At 37.4% G+C, this 18,273-nt stretch overlaps 1 protein-coding gene across 6 annotated transcripts; it reads left to right on the forward strand.

Moving 5' to 3' along the window:
* The first annotated feature begins 295 nt into the window (after window positions 1-295).
* On the forward strand, window positions 296-17,683 carry septin6 (septin 6). 6 transcript variants are annotated; one of them, XR_014031397.1, is made up of 12 exons: window positions 350-423; window positions 2,090-2,204; window positions 3,199-3,394; window positions 4,986-5,172; window positions 7,046-7,207; window positions 8,755-8,851; window positions 10,805-10,973; window positions 11,126-11,258; window positions 11,505-11,695; window positions 12,539-12,595; window positions 13,207-13,252; window positions 13,942-14,710. XR_014031397.1 is itself a non-coding variant. In XM_081383217.1 (11 exons), the coding sequence occupies exons 1-10, from the start codon at window positions 379-381 to the stop codon at window positions 13,208-13,210; spliced, it is 1,299 nt and encodes a 432-aa protein (XP_081239343.1). In that variant the 5' UTR covers window positions 350-378; the 3' UTR covers window positions 13,211-13,252; window positions 13,942-14,710. The 6 variants fall into 6 exon arrangements, 4 of the variants coding, with proteins under 4 accessions (XP_081239342.1, XP_081239343.1, XP_081239340.1 ...); XR_014031398.1 differs by lacking the exon at window positions 13,207-13,252; XM_081383217.1 differs by lacking the exon at window positions 12,539-12,595.
* The last annotated feature ends 590 nt before the right edge of the window (window positions 17,684-18,273 follow it).

The raw sequence follows: 18,273 nt of genomic DNA on the forward strand, positions 1-18,273 counted from the left end.
AAAATAAAATAAAAGAATAATTAAGAAATATTCTGTAAAAAGTGCCACTCAGCATCATTTAGGCTACTATAGTTTGTTAGACCTGTGGAAACATTAGCTGTTGAACAGAAGATGAAGAGGACTATACCATATAATGAAATGGGGGTCATGTTTTGGCACGATGCTTTTATTTTCATGAGTTTTCTGAGTGCTGTAGTTATTGAACTACGTGTATTCTGCATATGAGTTGATTCCTAAATTATCTCAATTTAAAATTGCGCTATAATAAAAATAACAGAAGGCGCTATATGGCATCAGTCATGAATGGTACAGTCCGTCGTATCCGAGTTGGTAGCTGTAGCTTCACTCTGCTGCGGTTTCCTGTGAAGGAAGGGCTTGATGCAGGAGAGAACCATGGCGGCCACTGAGATAGCGCGACAAGCGGTAAGAGCTGTTTTATTACAACGATGTGTTTTCGGTTTACATAACTATACTGACGAATTTCTACTAGTTATTTTTGGAAGGTGTGACATATAGTATAACCAAATATAGCTTTCGGTATTCATTTATTCGTGAACGTGATAGCCCATTATCAACAAACCAATCAATTATACAGTATTTAAAACAGCAAGTGCTGTTTGTGTAAACGAATAGAATATAAGCACGTTTTGTGTGTGTTTATATTTTAAATTATACTTCTATCTCCACGCAGCTGTTTTGGGGGAAATGGCTTGATGTTGAGGGCCAACAATAACGGACGAACATCACGGTTTGAAGTGACTGTGACTTATGAATTATCATAAACAACGATAAAAAAAAAATCGTCGCATTCTCGAGTGTAATTGTGTTGTAAAATCCTTATAATTCGAGCGCGTCTAAAACCGTTATGTTTAATTGCATTAGCATCCTTACGCTCGCTGGGCGTTGTCTATTATGAAATATTTCGTACATCCATGTCAGAAACTAACAATTTTATGTTATGTTGTAGCAGCTTATGTTCCTTTCATTCTGACGTCTCTAATGAGAGTAACGTACATAGGCACATGAGGCAGCAGGCTCGAGACCGAGCTCAAAAGCTGTTAGCTCTAATACATGACATTTAAATCAGTCTTTACTATTCAAACCAGGGGTTTGAACCAGTATTTTCTGGTTACAGAGCAGCCAGTGGGGTGTTGTAGTCATGATGACCCCCCTTTGGACTCCTTACAGTTGTCTGGTTTTGGAATGTTGCACATGTGGGTCAGATTGGGACTGTTTGTTCAGTCAATAAGATACTCTCACAGTCTGGCTGCTCTTAGTTGACCCTTTTGTATTTAATGAAATGTGCATTTTGTTGCTAATGTTAATGATTCCATTCCACAGTAATCCTCATAACAGACCTGATCATCTGCTTTGATTGGTTCTCACTAAAAAGGATGTGCTTTTGATTGCCTTTCATTGCAGTTTAACTTAATGAAATGTTTCCATTTGGATAATGGATCTTTATTACATTAGACCTGTGCTGAATGAACGCTCACCCTTTGTTTTTATTTTATTTTAGCAGAAATCAATTGATTTGGCACGTTGGTTCTGCTCATTGCATAGGTCACACATATGCAAACACCCACACACTAAAAGGATATGCTTTAAAATGTGGGCAGACAGCCTTTCCTGCCAGAATTTCTGCAGGCCAGGTGGCAGACCTGTGTGAACAATGGTAGAGGAAATGCTGAAGAGTGAAGACTAATATGGCTGAGATTTTGTGTTACGTTATTTGTGTTATGTTATTTACAACCGCTTTGTTTCACAGATTCCTGTATTAGGCTGCTTGATAACGGCAACATTTGTCTGCGACTGCAAATGGTTTACGTGTGTGTTTGCCAGAATGTGGTTTCAACAGTTGAGATCAGACAGGAAAGAGGAAGTGCACAGAGCTGAACCTTCGAGAGCTATAGTGTATTACTCTTTGTCAAAGGCCTTACCTAGGTTCTGTGTTTGAAATGAGGTGCATGTTGTGTACCTTTACATACTAAATTGACAATGTTTCGTTTTTGCATTCTCATGAATCTAGGTGAAGTCTTTCCATTGCTGACAGTGATTTATGGTTTGCTTTTATTTGATCTTGTATTAGGGAGAGGGTGCACGTGCCGTCCCACTCTCTGGTCATGTTGGCTTCGACAGCATGCCGGACCAGCTGGTCAACAAGTCCGTCAACCATGGCTTCTGCTTCAATATCCTCTGTGTGGGTGAGTGTGTTATGTCGGAGCTCCTTTTTTCCTTGGGGCGAAACTAACCATTTGCTTCAGTGTATGTCACACCCCTTGTGAACGACTACTGATTCTGTCCTGTGACCCACTTACTAAATACTGGTGCGCTGATGGAGAGCAATTGCAGGAACTTGAGATTTGATTTTATTCATATCCTGATTTCATGTGCTGATTGGAGATTAGCAATCTTAAATAACCATCCCTCTAAAACAGTTAACAAAAATAGGGGAAATAATCTTTAAATTATGGATTTATGAATGTTATTTGTTATGGAGGTATATTTAACTGACCCAGTCAGTAGCAAACCGTGAAGAAGGCATATGATTGTGTCCCCTCAGTAAGAGGCCATATGCCAATTAACCAAGTGCATTGTTTCAGATTCTTTGTTAGCAAGCCCTAAAATTCAGGGCATCAGCCAGGGCTTTTATCTCATTTCTGTTAAAGCTCTAAGGATGCGACCACATAACTCACTAGAAAGTTCTCACTCCATACCTTTTAATAGCCACTGCTCATCAGCATTTGGTCTGATTGGGGAAATCGCTGCTTTATTTTTAGGCTTTATGCTAGTGAAAACTTTACAGGGTCCTGTGGGAATGGGATCTGCAGGCTGAGTTTATGAAGAAATGGCAAATGTGAGCCATCCATATAATTAACATTCTGGTGGTGTTGCATGATGTCCATTTCTACTCTGCTTGTGGTTGTTAGGAGAGCAAGAATAGCCAGGATTGCTGCATGGCTTTTAGAATTTTACACAGAAGTGTATGCATCAGCTAAATAGTGCACTTCTGTATTAAAACGGATGTGTATAATTTTGATGTTAAAAAATCATTATCCTCCTATTCCAGTTTAATATGCAGAGACAACTATTACATAGCAAACCATGTTTAAATATTTGAGAAAAATGTGTATGGGGTTATTTTATCTTAGATAATGAAGAGCTTGGTGGGAGCTTATTGTTTTGTGTTTGTTACAGGGGAGACGGGTTTGGGGAAGTCCACCCTCATGGACACCCTGTTCAACACCAAATTTGAGGGTGAACCTACACAGCACAATCAGCCTGGAGTGCAGCTCAAGTCCAACACTTATGAGCTGCAGGAGAGCAACGTTCGCCTCAAGCTCACTATGGTCAACACTGTAGGCTTTGGAGATCAGATCAACAAAGAGGATAGGTGAGATCTGCTTGTGACCAAATATGTTTAAGTGAAATGATTCTTTAGTTGTTTTAACCAGAGACAAAATCAGGTCAATGGGCCTGTTTACACCTGGTCACTTAATGCATTTTTACTGATCGGGTAGCTTTTCGATTTGTTAAAACTGTTCCGTGTTTTGCCACATAAATGTGTATCTGCAAAATATAAATCCGATCTGCAATTCCAACTCTATGTGCAAATTTAACAAAGTTCACCCCCATGTAAGCAACAAAGACCGCAATAGGAGAGTGGCAACAGGTTTACGTTTGGTTTTAGGTTTACACGGTTTTGAGAACACTATGTGAACATAAAACCATGTCTGTATTTGTGACCGTAGAAACGACAAACAAGCGCTACTCCATACTGCTCAAAACTCGCTTTTGAATAGTCAGTAGCAAATTATTAAAATATGAAAACATACTTACAGGCTATGTCTGTGAGTCAGAAGTGCCAGAATGTACTTGCAAAATGGAATTGCCCCACTTTTTAGAACCGGCCATTGTGCACAGCTGGCCTTGTATCTCCCAGGTTCTGGAAACAGTCCTCCGAAAAATGCGCAGCACACAGTCGAATATTTTGGTTTGTACTGTTCTGGAACAGTGTTGTAAATAAAGCTTAACCACTGTTTACTAATTGTGTTCTCTTTTGGAAGGCCAAACAAAGTAAAAACAAGGAAAAACACAGCGTCTACACGACATGGTGGCGCCGGCGTCAACAATAATACAATGAGAATAAAAGCTACGCCGTTTTTCTTTGCGTATACATTTGGGCGGTGTTCTGAAACTCTGCCCCCACGTACTGACGTAGATTTGTGGGGCGTGTTTGAACGAAGCGTTTTAGGAAGGTGTGGCTGAGCCTGAACTTTTACAAAGAATATCTCTTTGGGTTTGAGACTTTGAGCTTTGTAAATCTGCAGATCTTATACATGCACAAACAGCTACATAACACACTTATTACCCCTTTAACAAAGATGATTGTGTGATAAGCATCTGCGATGCCAAACTTTCAGTTTCGTGTGCGGCAGTTTGCGCGTCCACTTGCTGAAGAGATACTCAACTCAACTGCGGCGATGCGTGTTGCAGTAGCCGTGTCATATCTGGCTATAACATCTCATATAGCATATAATATGCTCTTACATGTTTATTTTTTACTAATTTGGGAGGAGTAACATTTACATATATCGTTTTAACAGCCAGATGCATTTACACTTGTCCAGTTTCATCTGGAATGTGTCTCAAACGAAGTGGTTTGTGACCGGATTTAAAGGGCATTTCATGTTTCAGAGGGCATTTACATCTGGTCTTTTCACGATCACAATAGGCCCAAAATGTATTTGCCTATGTCACAAAATGAGGTAAATCCGGCCCCTGGCTTTCCAACTATTTATAGATGCCTCAACCAGTTCCTATCCCCCCCAAAGCACACATTTTATTTTACAGTTCTGTAATAAGCCTGAAGCTTTTACTACATTATTACATTCATACTACACTCATTTTTAAATGTTAGTGTTTTTATTCTGGCTGTAAGTTCCTTTTAAATCTTTCCACCTCTTTCATTGTTCAACTTGCAGTTACAAGTCTATTGTGGAGTTCATCGATGCTCAGTTTGAAGCGTACCTTCAAGAGGAACTGAAGATTAAACGCACTCTACACAGTTATCATGATACACGGATCCACGCCTGTCTGTATTTCATCGCTCCCACTGGACACTCGCTAAAGTCCCTTGACTTGGTTACTATGAAGAAGCTAGATAGTAAGGTTGGTGATGCATTTTATTTAAAAAAAAAATGTTTGATCAAACTTGGGACTGACCAATATATGATTCTATGGTCAATGTTAGAAAAATCTTAGCTGGTACAGTATTTAAAGGAGTAGTTAACTTTAAAATCAAAATTACCCCAAGATTTACTCATCGTCAAGCCATCCTAGCTGTAAATGACGTTCTTCTTGGAAGAGCCAGGACATTTATTAATATAACTCCGATTGTATTCGTCTGAAAGAAGAAATTCATATACAACTAGGATGGCTTTAGGGTGAGTAAGTCATGGGGTAATTTTCATTTTAAAGTGAACTACTTTATTGGTGTGGACTATTCAAAAATACATTACTACATGACTACGTAATTGATAAAATATTCTAGAAAGAAATCAATATTATATATTTTTGACTAATAGTAAGAATGTTTACAAAATTTACAAAAATTACATTTCAAACTTAACTCTTAAATGAAATGAAACTTTAATGAATTAAATGAAACTAATTAAATGAAACTAATGTCTATATATGTGGCTTAGCATGATTTACTGTTTCACTGTATAGAGCAGTTTGGTTTAAGATGTGGGTTATTAAGCATTCAGCTGATGGCTATGGCATGTTTAATGTCATTGGCGCTGTGTAGATGGAGTCAGTGAAGGTCAGCTGTGTATTACTGCATTCTGTTTCATCTCTCTCTGTGCTGCACAGACTCCCTGAACAAAGATGTCCTCTTAGATCTGAAGCTGAAAAACTAACAGTAGCCTCACATGCTTGAGAAGAGATTCTTGTGTACTCACACTGTCTAAACCTTCATTTGAAGTGTCTGTGCTAACCTCACAATTCACCAGTAGTAAATTACAGGAAACAGACAAAGCGTTAAGCTAGTGGCCAGGCTACTGAGAATAGTACAAAGATGGTGGTGTGGGTGGCAGGAGTGTAAATTGAGTGAGTGGGATCAGAGCACTCTATATGTACGTGTGTGTGTATGTGTGTGACACAGAGTTTCTAGTGCAGAGGGGTGTCTGATCAAATGATAAACGATACAATCTATCGATGCAATTTGTAAAAACCTACACCTATATTTTTTCAAGAGTGATTATTTTACAAATTTTCTGTGCGCCGTAGCGCGCTCAGAGAGCAAGTTCTTTCACGTACAAATTCAAAACCAAATCAAAATCAAAGTGCTTGAACGTACAAATACATACAAAATTATTAATCGAATTGTAATCATATCGCAGAATTTTTTGAGGTTTTGGCAAATATCGTATTGGTGGCTGTGAGAATAGTTATCAGATCGTATCGTGATGAACCATCCGATTTACACCCCTAGTTTGAAGGTATATTGCGACGTGAGCAGGCTTAGGTTATGTAAGCTTTCACAGGCTTTTATAGAGTTCATTTTAATTAGCTTCTCCTTATTAAAAATGTAAAAAGAGGATAATCTATTTGTGTCATTTCATGTGACTGCACTGCAGCAGCATCTGCATATAGAGAATAAATTAAATTCAGCCTTTTTCTGTTATATGTCTGCTATTTATTCAGTTTGCTCAGGCATAAAAGACATGAGAGAATCTCAGTGTCTATATTTATCTGGACTCAGCCAGATGTTCTGAGGTTGCTTTGAGTTTCTTGCATCCAGATTTATTAATAACTTACTGCCTGAGTAGTTGAAAGTTGGCTTTCTAAAGGGGAAATATTTACTCACCATAGCTGTGTGAGGTTTTATATGTCAGCATGCACAGAAATCATCTTTCAATTGCTGTGTCTGGTTGATGTCATCATCTTAATTAGGCTAGTATTAATATAAATTGATTTAATTTCTGATTACTGTCTATTTCCAAATGCTTCCAAATAATCTTTCTCCTCTTATATACAGGTGAATATCATCCCTATCATTGCCAAATCAGATGCCATCTCAAAGAGTGAACTGGCAAAGTTCAAAATCAAGATTACGAGCGAGTTGGTTAGCAATGGTGTCCAGATCTACCAGTTTCCCACCGACGATGAGACTGTGGCAGAGATCAACTCAACCATGAATGTAAGGAGCTTGATTCTGAACATCATTCATATATGTATTCATTCCTGTTGTTACATGCACTAAACAAGATGTGCTTTTAAAGTGTTGTGTAATAAGTTATAAATATTACTTAATCTAAAAAACAGACCCATAACTCCTAATTATTAAACTTTGGTGTGCAACTTATTCCACATTGTGTGTGTATCGGATATGAGTGATACCTAAAATCATGCTGATACTTGAGAAAAGGTTTGCTGCTATGTTTCTGTCTAAAATCTAGTTACTATGTGCTATATAAGAGAACAAAATATATTTATCCACAGTATGTTGGTATTATGTAATTAGATAAACAAGATTAAGAATGATGTGTTCCTCTTCCACTTGAAATTCTATTACATGGAGTCAGTCACAAATGTACTATGTCCTGTTTTGCTTGGAGACAACACAGCCATATTTTATACTTCAGCGCTTGCCCAGTTTGCATTTCACATCACCGTTCAGCAGTTTAAGTGAGAAAGAGTCCATATGGTGTCCAGCTTTCTTGCCTGTGTTTGCTCACTGGAAAAGACACCACAAAAGGAGAAGCATTCTTCATCAATGGACTCTCCCAACAACATAGAGCATAGTAACATGACATCCAATGAATGAATGTCACTTTCACCACACAGCCTGTGCCTGCGAGTTTACTGTGGGGGTCTTCCAGTACTGGTTAACCATTGGAAATACAGATAGCTGACATCAGGACAAATCCCACTTGGTTATAGTGGGATGTGTCCTCATATCTTTCTCAATGGTTGTAAAGGCTGTTCTTGTCTTGTGAAAATCATCTTAATAAGGTGATTTCTTTACGAGGTCTTCGCTACTGTGAGATGCAGTGCTTCAGTAGAAATGAGGATACTATATTGTTCCTCATTGTGTTCATAATATCTTAGACCAAGACTGATTCACAGACGAGTGCATTGTTACATTACTGTTAATAAATTTGGGTTTGATAAGATTGTTTTAAGTGTTTTTGAAAGAAGACTAATTCTCGTCAAGGCTGCATTTATTTGACCAAAAATACAGTAAATACGGTAATATTGTGAAATTACAGATTAAAATAACTTTAATATTTAAAAAAATGTTCCTATGATGTCACAGCTGAATTTTCAGCATCATTACTCTAGTCTTCAGTGTCACTTGATCCTTCAGAAATCATTCTAATATGCTGATTTGTTGCTTAAGAGTAAAAATAGTTGTGCTACTTTGATTGTATTTGTCAAATAATCCTGAAAAGGACAGCATTTATTTGAAGTTTTTGTAACATTATAATCATCTTTACTGTCACTATTGATCAATTTAACTAATCCTTGCTGAATAAAAGTATTAATTTCTTTAAAAAAATATATATTGTCCCCAAACTTTTGAAAGGTAGGTATGTGTAGGATTGTAAATGTTTATAAGCTTACATGCACTAATATAGATTTAAATGCTGTGTCATCTGGTCTTTTACAGTAAAAATTCTAAATAGACTGCTGTATTTCTGCTAAATTATTTGTTTGTGGGATTTTTTTTTTTGTGCTCTGCAGGGTCATTTGCCTTTTGCAGTAGTGGGAAGCACTGAGGAAGTGAAGATTGGGAACAAGATGGTGCGAGCACGCCAATACCCCTGGGGAACCGTCCAGGGTAAGTTTTGGTCACGTCTTCCAGAGGAAATGACACTGAGCTCTTCCCTCTGTTTGGCCATGACCTCTTTGTTCAGGACATCCAAACCCATCCCGTCCCTCCCTTTATGCAGCGTTGTGTCTGGACACTCCCTCTCTTTCTTTCTTGCATTTTTTTTCACAGAAGGGCAGAATACTAATGTATTAAAGCTGTCAAAAAGAGAAAACTGAGCTGTAATTTCCATGTGACTATCCACTGTGGAGCCACAGACAAATGACATCAGTACATTGCTGATTGGTTGATGGTGCTAAATTAACACTCACAATCCCAAAACCAGAAAGGCAGTTGGGAAGAAATGTCAATTTCAGAGTCCTTTGAAAGATAGTGCACTGATTAGACATCTGCTACACACTACAATTTATAATTTTCTGCTCACCAAGTCTGCACTTATTTAAGAAAAAATACAGGAAAAATGGTAATATTGTGAAATATTACAATTTAAAACAACAGTTTTATATTTTAATATATTTGAAAATATAATTTATTCCTGTGATGTCAAAGCTAAATTTTTAGCATCATCACTCCAGTTTTCAGGGTCTCATGATCCTTCAGAAATCATTCTAATATGATTTGATGCTAAAGAAACATTTCTTATCAATGTTGATGGATGTTACACAAGTACAAATTGCAATGCCCTTTTGCCTTTTTATGAAAAAATGAGGATCTACAGTACAATGATGTTCATTAGTCATGTTAAACTAGCTGTGCAAGTCCAGCTCACTTCATTCACAATTTGTCCTGTCAGTTTTTATTTATTTGTGTTGTATGCATGCAGTGATTTGATGCGTAACATTAGAGCAGCAGTGCTGTGATTGTCCTCAGGCTGCCTGTGACATTACTCTGAATCTATCTAATCTCTCTCTCTCTCTCTCTCTCTCTCTCTCTCTCTCTCTCTCTCTCTCTCTCTCTCTCTCTCTCTCTCTCTCTCTCTCTCTCTCTCTCTCTCTCTCTCTCTCTCTCTCTCTCTCTCTCTCTCTCTCTCTCTCTCTCTCTCTCTCTCTCTCTCGGCACATGAGACTGCAGGGCAGCACACGTGGTCTTACTTAATTTAGCTTGCTGCAAGGCTGAACTCACTGAGGAAAAATATGGATATATATATATGTGATGTGTGTTTTCATGCACCGCTGCTGCATGTCATTCATTACTCAAGATTTTTGGGCACAAGGCTTACTTGAGTTGATTAAAGGAAAAATTACTTGTATTAAAACCATGCAGAAAGGGATGCATTTCTATGAAAAAGTTGTGAGTGGGTAAAAAAAATGAATCCTTTAGACTTCAGTTGAAAGAAGGACCCAAGCCATTATTAGAGACTAAATGATCAAAGATACTTGGGGATGTGCTCTTTTAACCAGCCAGTTAGCATCCACTTAGCAACCACTCTGAACACCTTAGTAACAATAGCCTGGCAACCACCCAGAACACCTTTGAGTCATATAGTTTTGCACAGACAAGCAGCACTCGTGATTTTTTTCAGCAAATGTAAAAAATACATTTGTTAATACAGTTACAATAACAGCTGCGGGGAATGCTGTAGTGTCAATAATACTTGACACTAGTATTGCTGGACAAAGTTCTACAAACTGACTGTTAATAGAGGTCATGTCTGTTCTTCTGAAAGGCTTCCTTGTTTTAGTGGTATAAAATTTACCGATACACCTATAAGAATGCTTGTAGTAGTTTTACATGTACCACTGTTACTTGGTGTACAGTATGTCATGTCAAGTCATCTACCCATCTGCAGCTTTTCCATAAACTATCCAGATCTTTAACTTTTAGACTAACTCCACCCTTACAGGGAATGTAGTAATTAATGTGTGTGGCATGTCCTAGAGGAAATTATTTCCTTTTCTTTTCATGTCCCAAAAAGACTTTGGTTTAGTACTCATTGTCCATTGAATATCATGTGTTTTCCAGTGGAGAATGAGAATCACTGTGATTTTGTGAAGCTGCGAGAGATGCTGATCAGGGTCAACATGGAGGACTTGCGGGAGCAGACTCACACTCGCCACTATGAGCTATACCGCCGCTGCAAGCTGGAGGAGATGGGATTCAAAGACACCGACCCCGACAGCAAACCCTTCAGGTGAAGAGGGTCATGATCACACCAACAATCTGGAGAAAGTTCTCCGTCACAACTCATCGCATAAAGATTTATTTTTTTATTTTTTTTATTACGCCATTTACAGGCGTAAATTAATGGTTAAATTTCTTTTGCATCTGGTTTGTTGTCTTCAGCCTCCAGGAAACATATGAGGCCAAGAGGAATGAGTTCATGGGGGAGCTGCAGAAGAAAGAGGAAGAAATGAGGCAGATGTTTGTCCAGAGAGTCAAAGAGAAGGAAGCAGAGCTGAAAGAGGCAGAAAAAGAGGTTTGTTTGTTTGCATGTGTAGTCTGTAATTTTGAAGAAATGTTGTTATAAAGGTCTCAAAAGTGTTACCGAAAGCTGACGATACATGGTATCTAGCTGTATATCTGGTATGATTTATACTATAAAATACAACTAAACGGTATTTTTAAGTGTTTAGTCCTCTAAATTGGACTATTTACAGTAGATGTAAAGCTTTGTTTGTTCAGTATCAGCTCACATACTGACGCTTTGGTGTTCACATCACAGCTTCATGAAAAGTTTGACCGTCTCAAGAAGCTTCACCAGGATGAGAAGAAGAAACTAGAGGACAAGAAGAAGTCTCTCGATGATGAGCTGAACGGCTTCAAGCAGAAGAAGACGGCCGCTGAGTTGCTGCAGTCACAGGCCCAGCAGGCAGGGAGCTCCGCCACACTCAAGAAGGATAAAGAGAGGAAAAAGTAAGTATTGAGCTCCACGTGGTTCCTAACCCTCACAACCTTCCCTCCCCGAGACCCCAGACGATCACGATGCAGGAGATCATGTGTGCAAGTGTGTGTTTTCACTGACCGCCCGGTAAGATTGCAGGGGATGTTTAATTTAGATCATTACCATAACTATGGAATTCAAATGGATGGTGTTGACAGTATGTCTGAAAAATGAAAGGTCTAGTTTGAACTGAAGTTTTAGGTCAGTAAGATTTTTTTCTTTGACAGAAATAAATACTTTTAGCAAGGATGCATTAAAGTGATCAAAAATGACAGTAAAGACATTTATAACGTTACAATAGATATCTATTTGAAATAAATGCTGAAATCAAATTGTTTGATATTTTGTTCTATTCATCAAAGAATCCTGTTTTTTTTTTCAGTGAGAGTAATCATGATTTGCCTTCACAAGAATACATTACATTTTAAAATATAATAAATTAAAAAACAGTTATTTTAATTTGTAATAATATTTCAGAATATGACTTTACTGTATTTTTGATTAAATTAAAGCAGCCTTTGTGAGCATGAAAAACTTCTTTATAGTCGGTTGTTAAAACATTTTAACGACCGATTTAAATCTTACCGACCCCAAACTTTTGAATTGTAGTGAAGCTACTCGTATTATTGTGCAATTACATCCAATACATTTGTAGTATAAATAATTAAATTATTAACATTTATTTAAAGTACAATATATTTTATTCCCCTTTAATCAAAGGGTCATGCACATTAAATCTGAAAACGTACTAGTAATTAGAGCTCAAATAAATTGCTTAAATAATGCTGGTAATCAACCATGGTTGTGTATTCAAGCTGATTTGCTGCATTCACCTGAATACTATATGGGAAGAAGACACTTCCAGTGAAAAGGTTTACCTTTTTGTTGTTGTTTTTTTCAAATCAATTTCTCCTGTATTTTTAACTGTTTCCCCCCTTAAGCTTCTTGTATGTCCTCATGAGGCAGCAGACCACTGCTTTAAAAACACTTGCTTCATTTCACAGCAATGAGATGCTAAGGAAGCAGTTTTGCAGTACATAAAGTGCAAGAAAGTAAAGTGAAATAGACATGTGAAGGCCAAGTATGGTAACCCATCCAAGTTAGTGCACACACATTAGGAGCAGTGAGTAGTGAACATACACACACACACACACCTGGAGCAGTGGGCAGACATTTTGTTTGTGCCGCCCAGGGAGCGATTGGGGGTTAGGTGCCTTGCTCCATTTCGGTATTGAGAATCGTACCTTCCACCTTTGTCCAAATCCAAAACTTGAGATTGAAGAGTTTCTTACCACTTTCTTTTACATTATCCAGTGGGTGATATTTATTCCTACATTTAGAAGATAGCCAGAGAAAATGTTGCAGTTTTCCTCAGTGCTCAAGCGGGGCAGGGCATGTAGAATATTCATTTTGATGTTGCTTGTAAGGTGTCTTGTCTAGTTTTTACACCTGTCATGTACGTCTCATCCATGCTGTTTTCCAGTTAACTCCTCACCTGCTCCCAGTCCTGCATGAGTCACCTTATGCTGGTAAGGCTTTCATAGTATCTCTTAAGACACAAACCCTCGTTCGCACGAGGGGACTAAATTACAAAAACACAAGTAATGATGATGGTCAGTTACACTGATCCTGTAATTGCGGTGTTAAAGCACTGCAGTAGTAATTACATTTCCTATTCATGCTTAAAAGTCTTAAACACTGGCAATGTGAAGATTGTCTATGATAGCAGCAGGGGATATTATGTCACCAGCGTCAGGCGAGAGTTTATTGCTCTCCCTATGTGATGTGCAGCCATCTGCCATCTGAATCCATAACAATCTGCCGTTGTTTGCACTCCACACTGCTCTTCCACAAACTCACACAAAAGAGCCTTTAATGGCTCGGCTCCTACAGCTGGGTCACACTAGTCCTACACTTGGCCTAAAGCTTGAGCTATCCCTTGCCACATACATATTAGTAATAGTTAAGTAACACACGTTAATGTTGGGATATCCGATTTATGTAAATAACAGCAGAAGAGACAATGTAATTTGTTTTATCCAGCACAAAGAGAACAATTCTAAGCCTTACCACATACACCCCCTGCAACTGCTTTCAAGTGTTTTAACAGATGCACGACTAACATTTTGGATCTTTTTTTTTTCTTCTTTTTTTATGTGTGAATACAACAGTGTGTAACCTGTAGGGAACAATAATCTTCCTTCTCTCTCGTTTCCAGTTCAGGATTCCTGTAGAAAGTGCTCCCCCTGCCCGCTGTGAATGAGCTCTCCCCCCTCAGTGTTCCTGAGCCATGCCGTTCCCGTTCCCGTTCCCGTTCCCTCCCCCCTCTCTCCCGCCCCACATCCCCCAGTTTCACGCATAACATAGCTGAGGAGGGATATTAACTGTGAATGGAATCCTTTTCTTTTTTAAATTCCATTTATTCTTCTTTTGTTTTACTTGCTGTGTTATGATGTTATGATGTCATAATGATATTGCTTTGTTTTGCATGACTAGTGTATGAATCAACTTTAACATGAGTGGCTACTGTTGCAGTAGTGAGTACACAGGTTAAAATGAGACAAATTGGATTTTTACTGTTAGTACCATCATTTTTATTGGTACTATAATAGGAAGATAAATGAGCTGCTTTCAGTTCAGTCATTGAGCTTTAAAGCAGTTTTCTAATATAATTTAGGAACACGAGTAGTAATGAAGTGGTTTGTCTCATTTTAGCTCATGCATGTTATGCAGATGCTGTCTGGTCATCTGCAGCCATATCTCAATGTTGTTGATGTTTTTTTATTTTTATAAACCTGTCATTCCTATGCTTGTATTAGTTTAGAAAAACTTCATATTGGCACATTTCATCCAAATGTAAGCACCTTTTTATAGTTCTTTATTTTTGTGATATTTTATTTTTCACAAAATTAAAATAAAATTTAAAATTCACTTACTAATCAGATATCAATTGCAAGGGGACCAATAAAGCTTCTTTCATAAAGCTTAAAACTGTGGAAAATCATTGTGTATGGTTATCAAACAGTTAATTTAGCATTGTTCATGCAAGTTTTACTAACTGTTTATGTACTGGGGGTGACATGGCCAGTGTTTGATTTGCTTGCTAATGTAATGGAAAATCTTGATTCCTCAATTTATAGACCTTAGTCAGGGTGGCGCCATATTCAATTTTTGACAGGAATGAAAACGAGGCTGTGAGGAATAGAAGTCGCGATTTGATTGTTCAGCGGACATAACGTTTTTCTGAAAAAACGTAGACGACTCTATTAAAGTTCTGGGACCTATAGGGACCTAGTGATCTAGGACATTTATACAGTGTGTGCCATTGTAAGGATTGCGCGTTTATCCCTCACAGCCTCGTTTTCATCTGCATTAAATTCAATATGGCAGTTTAGAGAAGAGCTGGACTTTCACCTTTAAAGCAATTTACTATATCTCACTGCTTAACTGAGCGTATATAATAATAATAATAATAAGACCCGCTTAATCCTAGTTTGTGGCCTGTATTCTCAAATGAAGAGCTGCCTCACAACTGCCACAAGTCAGTGTCAACTGAACTGTATTATAAGATCCTTATGACCAAAAAGTGGGGAAATTGAATAATTTTTATCCATTTCTATGTCTCACTGCAGAAAATGGTTTTATTTTCAGTCTCTTAAGCAAGTTGTAAATTATGTTTTCAAAGCTACAATTAAAGATAATTAAAATGAAAGATAAATTAATTAAGAAGATGTTCAGCCAAGTCAAAGTGAATCAAACATTTTGTTATGGATGGTATTTGGATGCTGGTGGTATTTCAACAGGTGGTATTGATGTGACTGGTATTTAGCACTTTATTAACTCTCTTGCTCCCTCCAGTCTCCCTGCTCACTGCCATGTGTGTATTTACTTTCCTTTGCAGTAATCCCTGGCTCTGCACTGAGTAGTATGGCTTTGATAAGGGACCAGGCCCAGACTCTTTGGTTAACCGGTACCCCGAGGCAGTGTGGACCCGGCCCTCTGTGTTTCTTATTGATCACCTCTTGTGTTTTCATTGTGTGCTCTTTCTGCAGCTTTTACTAACATTATATTTATTGTGTTACCAAAACCTTTGCTGAAGGCTGTGCTTATTTGCAGTGTATGTTTTGTGTTACTAATATGCTTAAGATGTTTGCCTCTTCAGAGATGTGGGGAGGGAAAATGCAATCATTATAATCACTGTCCCTGTTTTATTCTTTAAAAAGTTTTAGATTGGGTTACTCTTGACCGCAAATGTATCACTTTAAGAATGCAAGCTGAAAGCAATGTTGCATTGAACGAATCCATGCATGTTTAAAAGCAACTTGTGAAGAGGATGCACAAAGCGGGGCAGAAGGACGGTGTGTTCCTATCCGCCCACATCCCGAATGCTTCATGCTTTTGGCTGGCAAAAGACAAATCTGAGTGCCCATTTCCAATTGACTGAAGTAAACTTGTCTTCCCACTGGCACTACTGCCCAGTTCAATGCCCTCCTGATACTCTCTCTAATCTGCGTTTGTGTCTCCTCTCTTCCTCTAGCTTCTTTTAACTCTGTCTTGGCCACCCGTTGGAAGAGGGGATCGCAGCTTCCACGAGAACTAAGCGTCCACTCTTCTTCCTGTCTTTTTCACTCCGTCAGCCTTGTTTGAATGTTTTATTTAATTTCTTGATTTTTTTTCATTTTTAAACTTTCATGCTGTGTGCCCTGTTGAACATGGCCTTATGTGGGCTTAACATGGTATTTTTTCAACAAATATTAGCACTGTTTTCTAATCAGGGCATGCCAAGCAGTCCCTCATTAGTGTTTTTACAGACATCATTTGCTGGCGACACCAGAGCCAAAAGCTCTGATAGAAAGGCTGTTAACTAAAGCAATGCTTTTGAGTTTCAGTTTAGCATTTCACATCTATGATATTGCCTTGTTCGATTAAAATGTTTAGTTTCTTTTATGGACATATGTTCGTGAATAAACCTGCATGTACTCATCAACCTTAACACAGTGCTAACTGTGAGGAGCGAATGGATACTAACTTATTTGCAAACACTATGCTTAATTTAGGATGTGAACTATAAGTTGAGTAAGAATATCTTTAATAAGACTTAAGCATTTTGACACGCTGGCTGTGAATATTGAGAAAATCCAAAGAAAACGAGCCCGAAAGTTTTTGGTTGTTAATGCAGCAAATGTGTTAAGTGAGAGAGATTTAACTGTAATTTAATGAGAATCTTTATCTGGAAGCATGAGCAAAATCGGAGAGGTTTGTATTGTATGTTTTGTATTCCCCTTTACATTTTACAGGACACAATTCAAGTCTTAAACACTCACAGCAATGTAGTTATAATTATTTTATTTAAAATATAATCTTAGGGAGTAATGGAGCACCTATTGAAATACCATGTAGGTCACATTCAGTGCCACTTTTATATTCTTTATCTTCTGTTCTTTTGCATGCCCTGAACATATTTTTGTTTATATATGGAGTTATTCTTTGATTAGACATAATTACACTTCAAATGCTTCTTACCTTGGACCATTTTATTACGTGTATTTATTTCAGGTACAATGTGCAGTTACGTTCAATTTATAAGTGTAATTTTCCATTTTGCCAAATATTGCATAGAAATATTCATCAAGGGTTTTCAGTAATTTCAAGTAGGTCAGTTATGAGGTACCGACGTTTATGCATATGTGTGCAGTACATATAATTTTTAAGGACCTATTTTGCGTATCAACTTTGAAATCTGTTTTAATGATTAATGACATTGACAAGTAACTATTTTCTGTGTGAAAAATTTTGGGTGTCGAGACTGGCCTACATTTTTCTAGTCATCTTCCATATTTTCCCCTTAATGTCAATTACCCCCACCCCTGTAATCCCAGAAATGTGTGAAGTATTTAACTGTAGTAAGATTCCATGGTGTACATTTTCAATAAAATTACATTAAAACAATTTTGATATGCTATTTCATAATTTACCCTTCAAATAACTTTTTAAAAATATATATGTAATATATTCTATATGTAACTATATATCAAAACGATATAGAATAAATTATATATGAAGAGTTCAGATGCAAAAGCCTCTAAGTGCCATCTGAAATTTTCTTCTAAAATTATAATTTCACTTAAATGGCAATGAAAATTGCCTATTAATTGTCATTTTAATACTTAAAACTTAAATATACGAGCTTGATAAAAATTATCATTCTAGAAGAAAATTTCAGATGGCACTTAGAGGCTTTTGCATCTGAACTCTTCATATATATGTACATATTGTGTTTTTTTGTGCTTTTTTTCTATACATACACATATATATACAAACAAAAATGAGTTGCATCTTAGTGGTGTGAAACATTCTACGTGAAATTATATTATAAACATACTTGTATGGATTGTATCATAAAAATGTAGCTTATATAAATTCATTGCGCATGCAACACTAAAAAGATTCAGATGCTACTACACAATGGTAAGGTGTGACAGTAGAAATAGACTGTGTCTCAAAACCTAGTCAGCTGCCTACCAAGACAGCATTTTGGCCATCATAGTCT

The sequence above is a fragment of the Scardinius erythrophthalmus genome, assembly GCF_964197995.2.
Source record: "Scardinius erythrophthalmus genome assembly, chromosome: 13".
Classification (NCBI taxonomy): Eukaryota; Metazoa; Chordata; class Actinopteri; order Cypriniformes; family Leuciscidae; genus Scardinius; species Scardinius erythrophthalmus.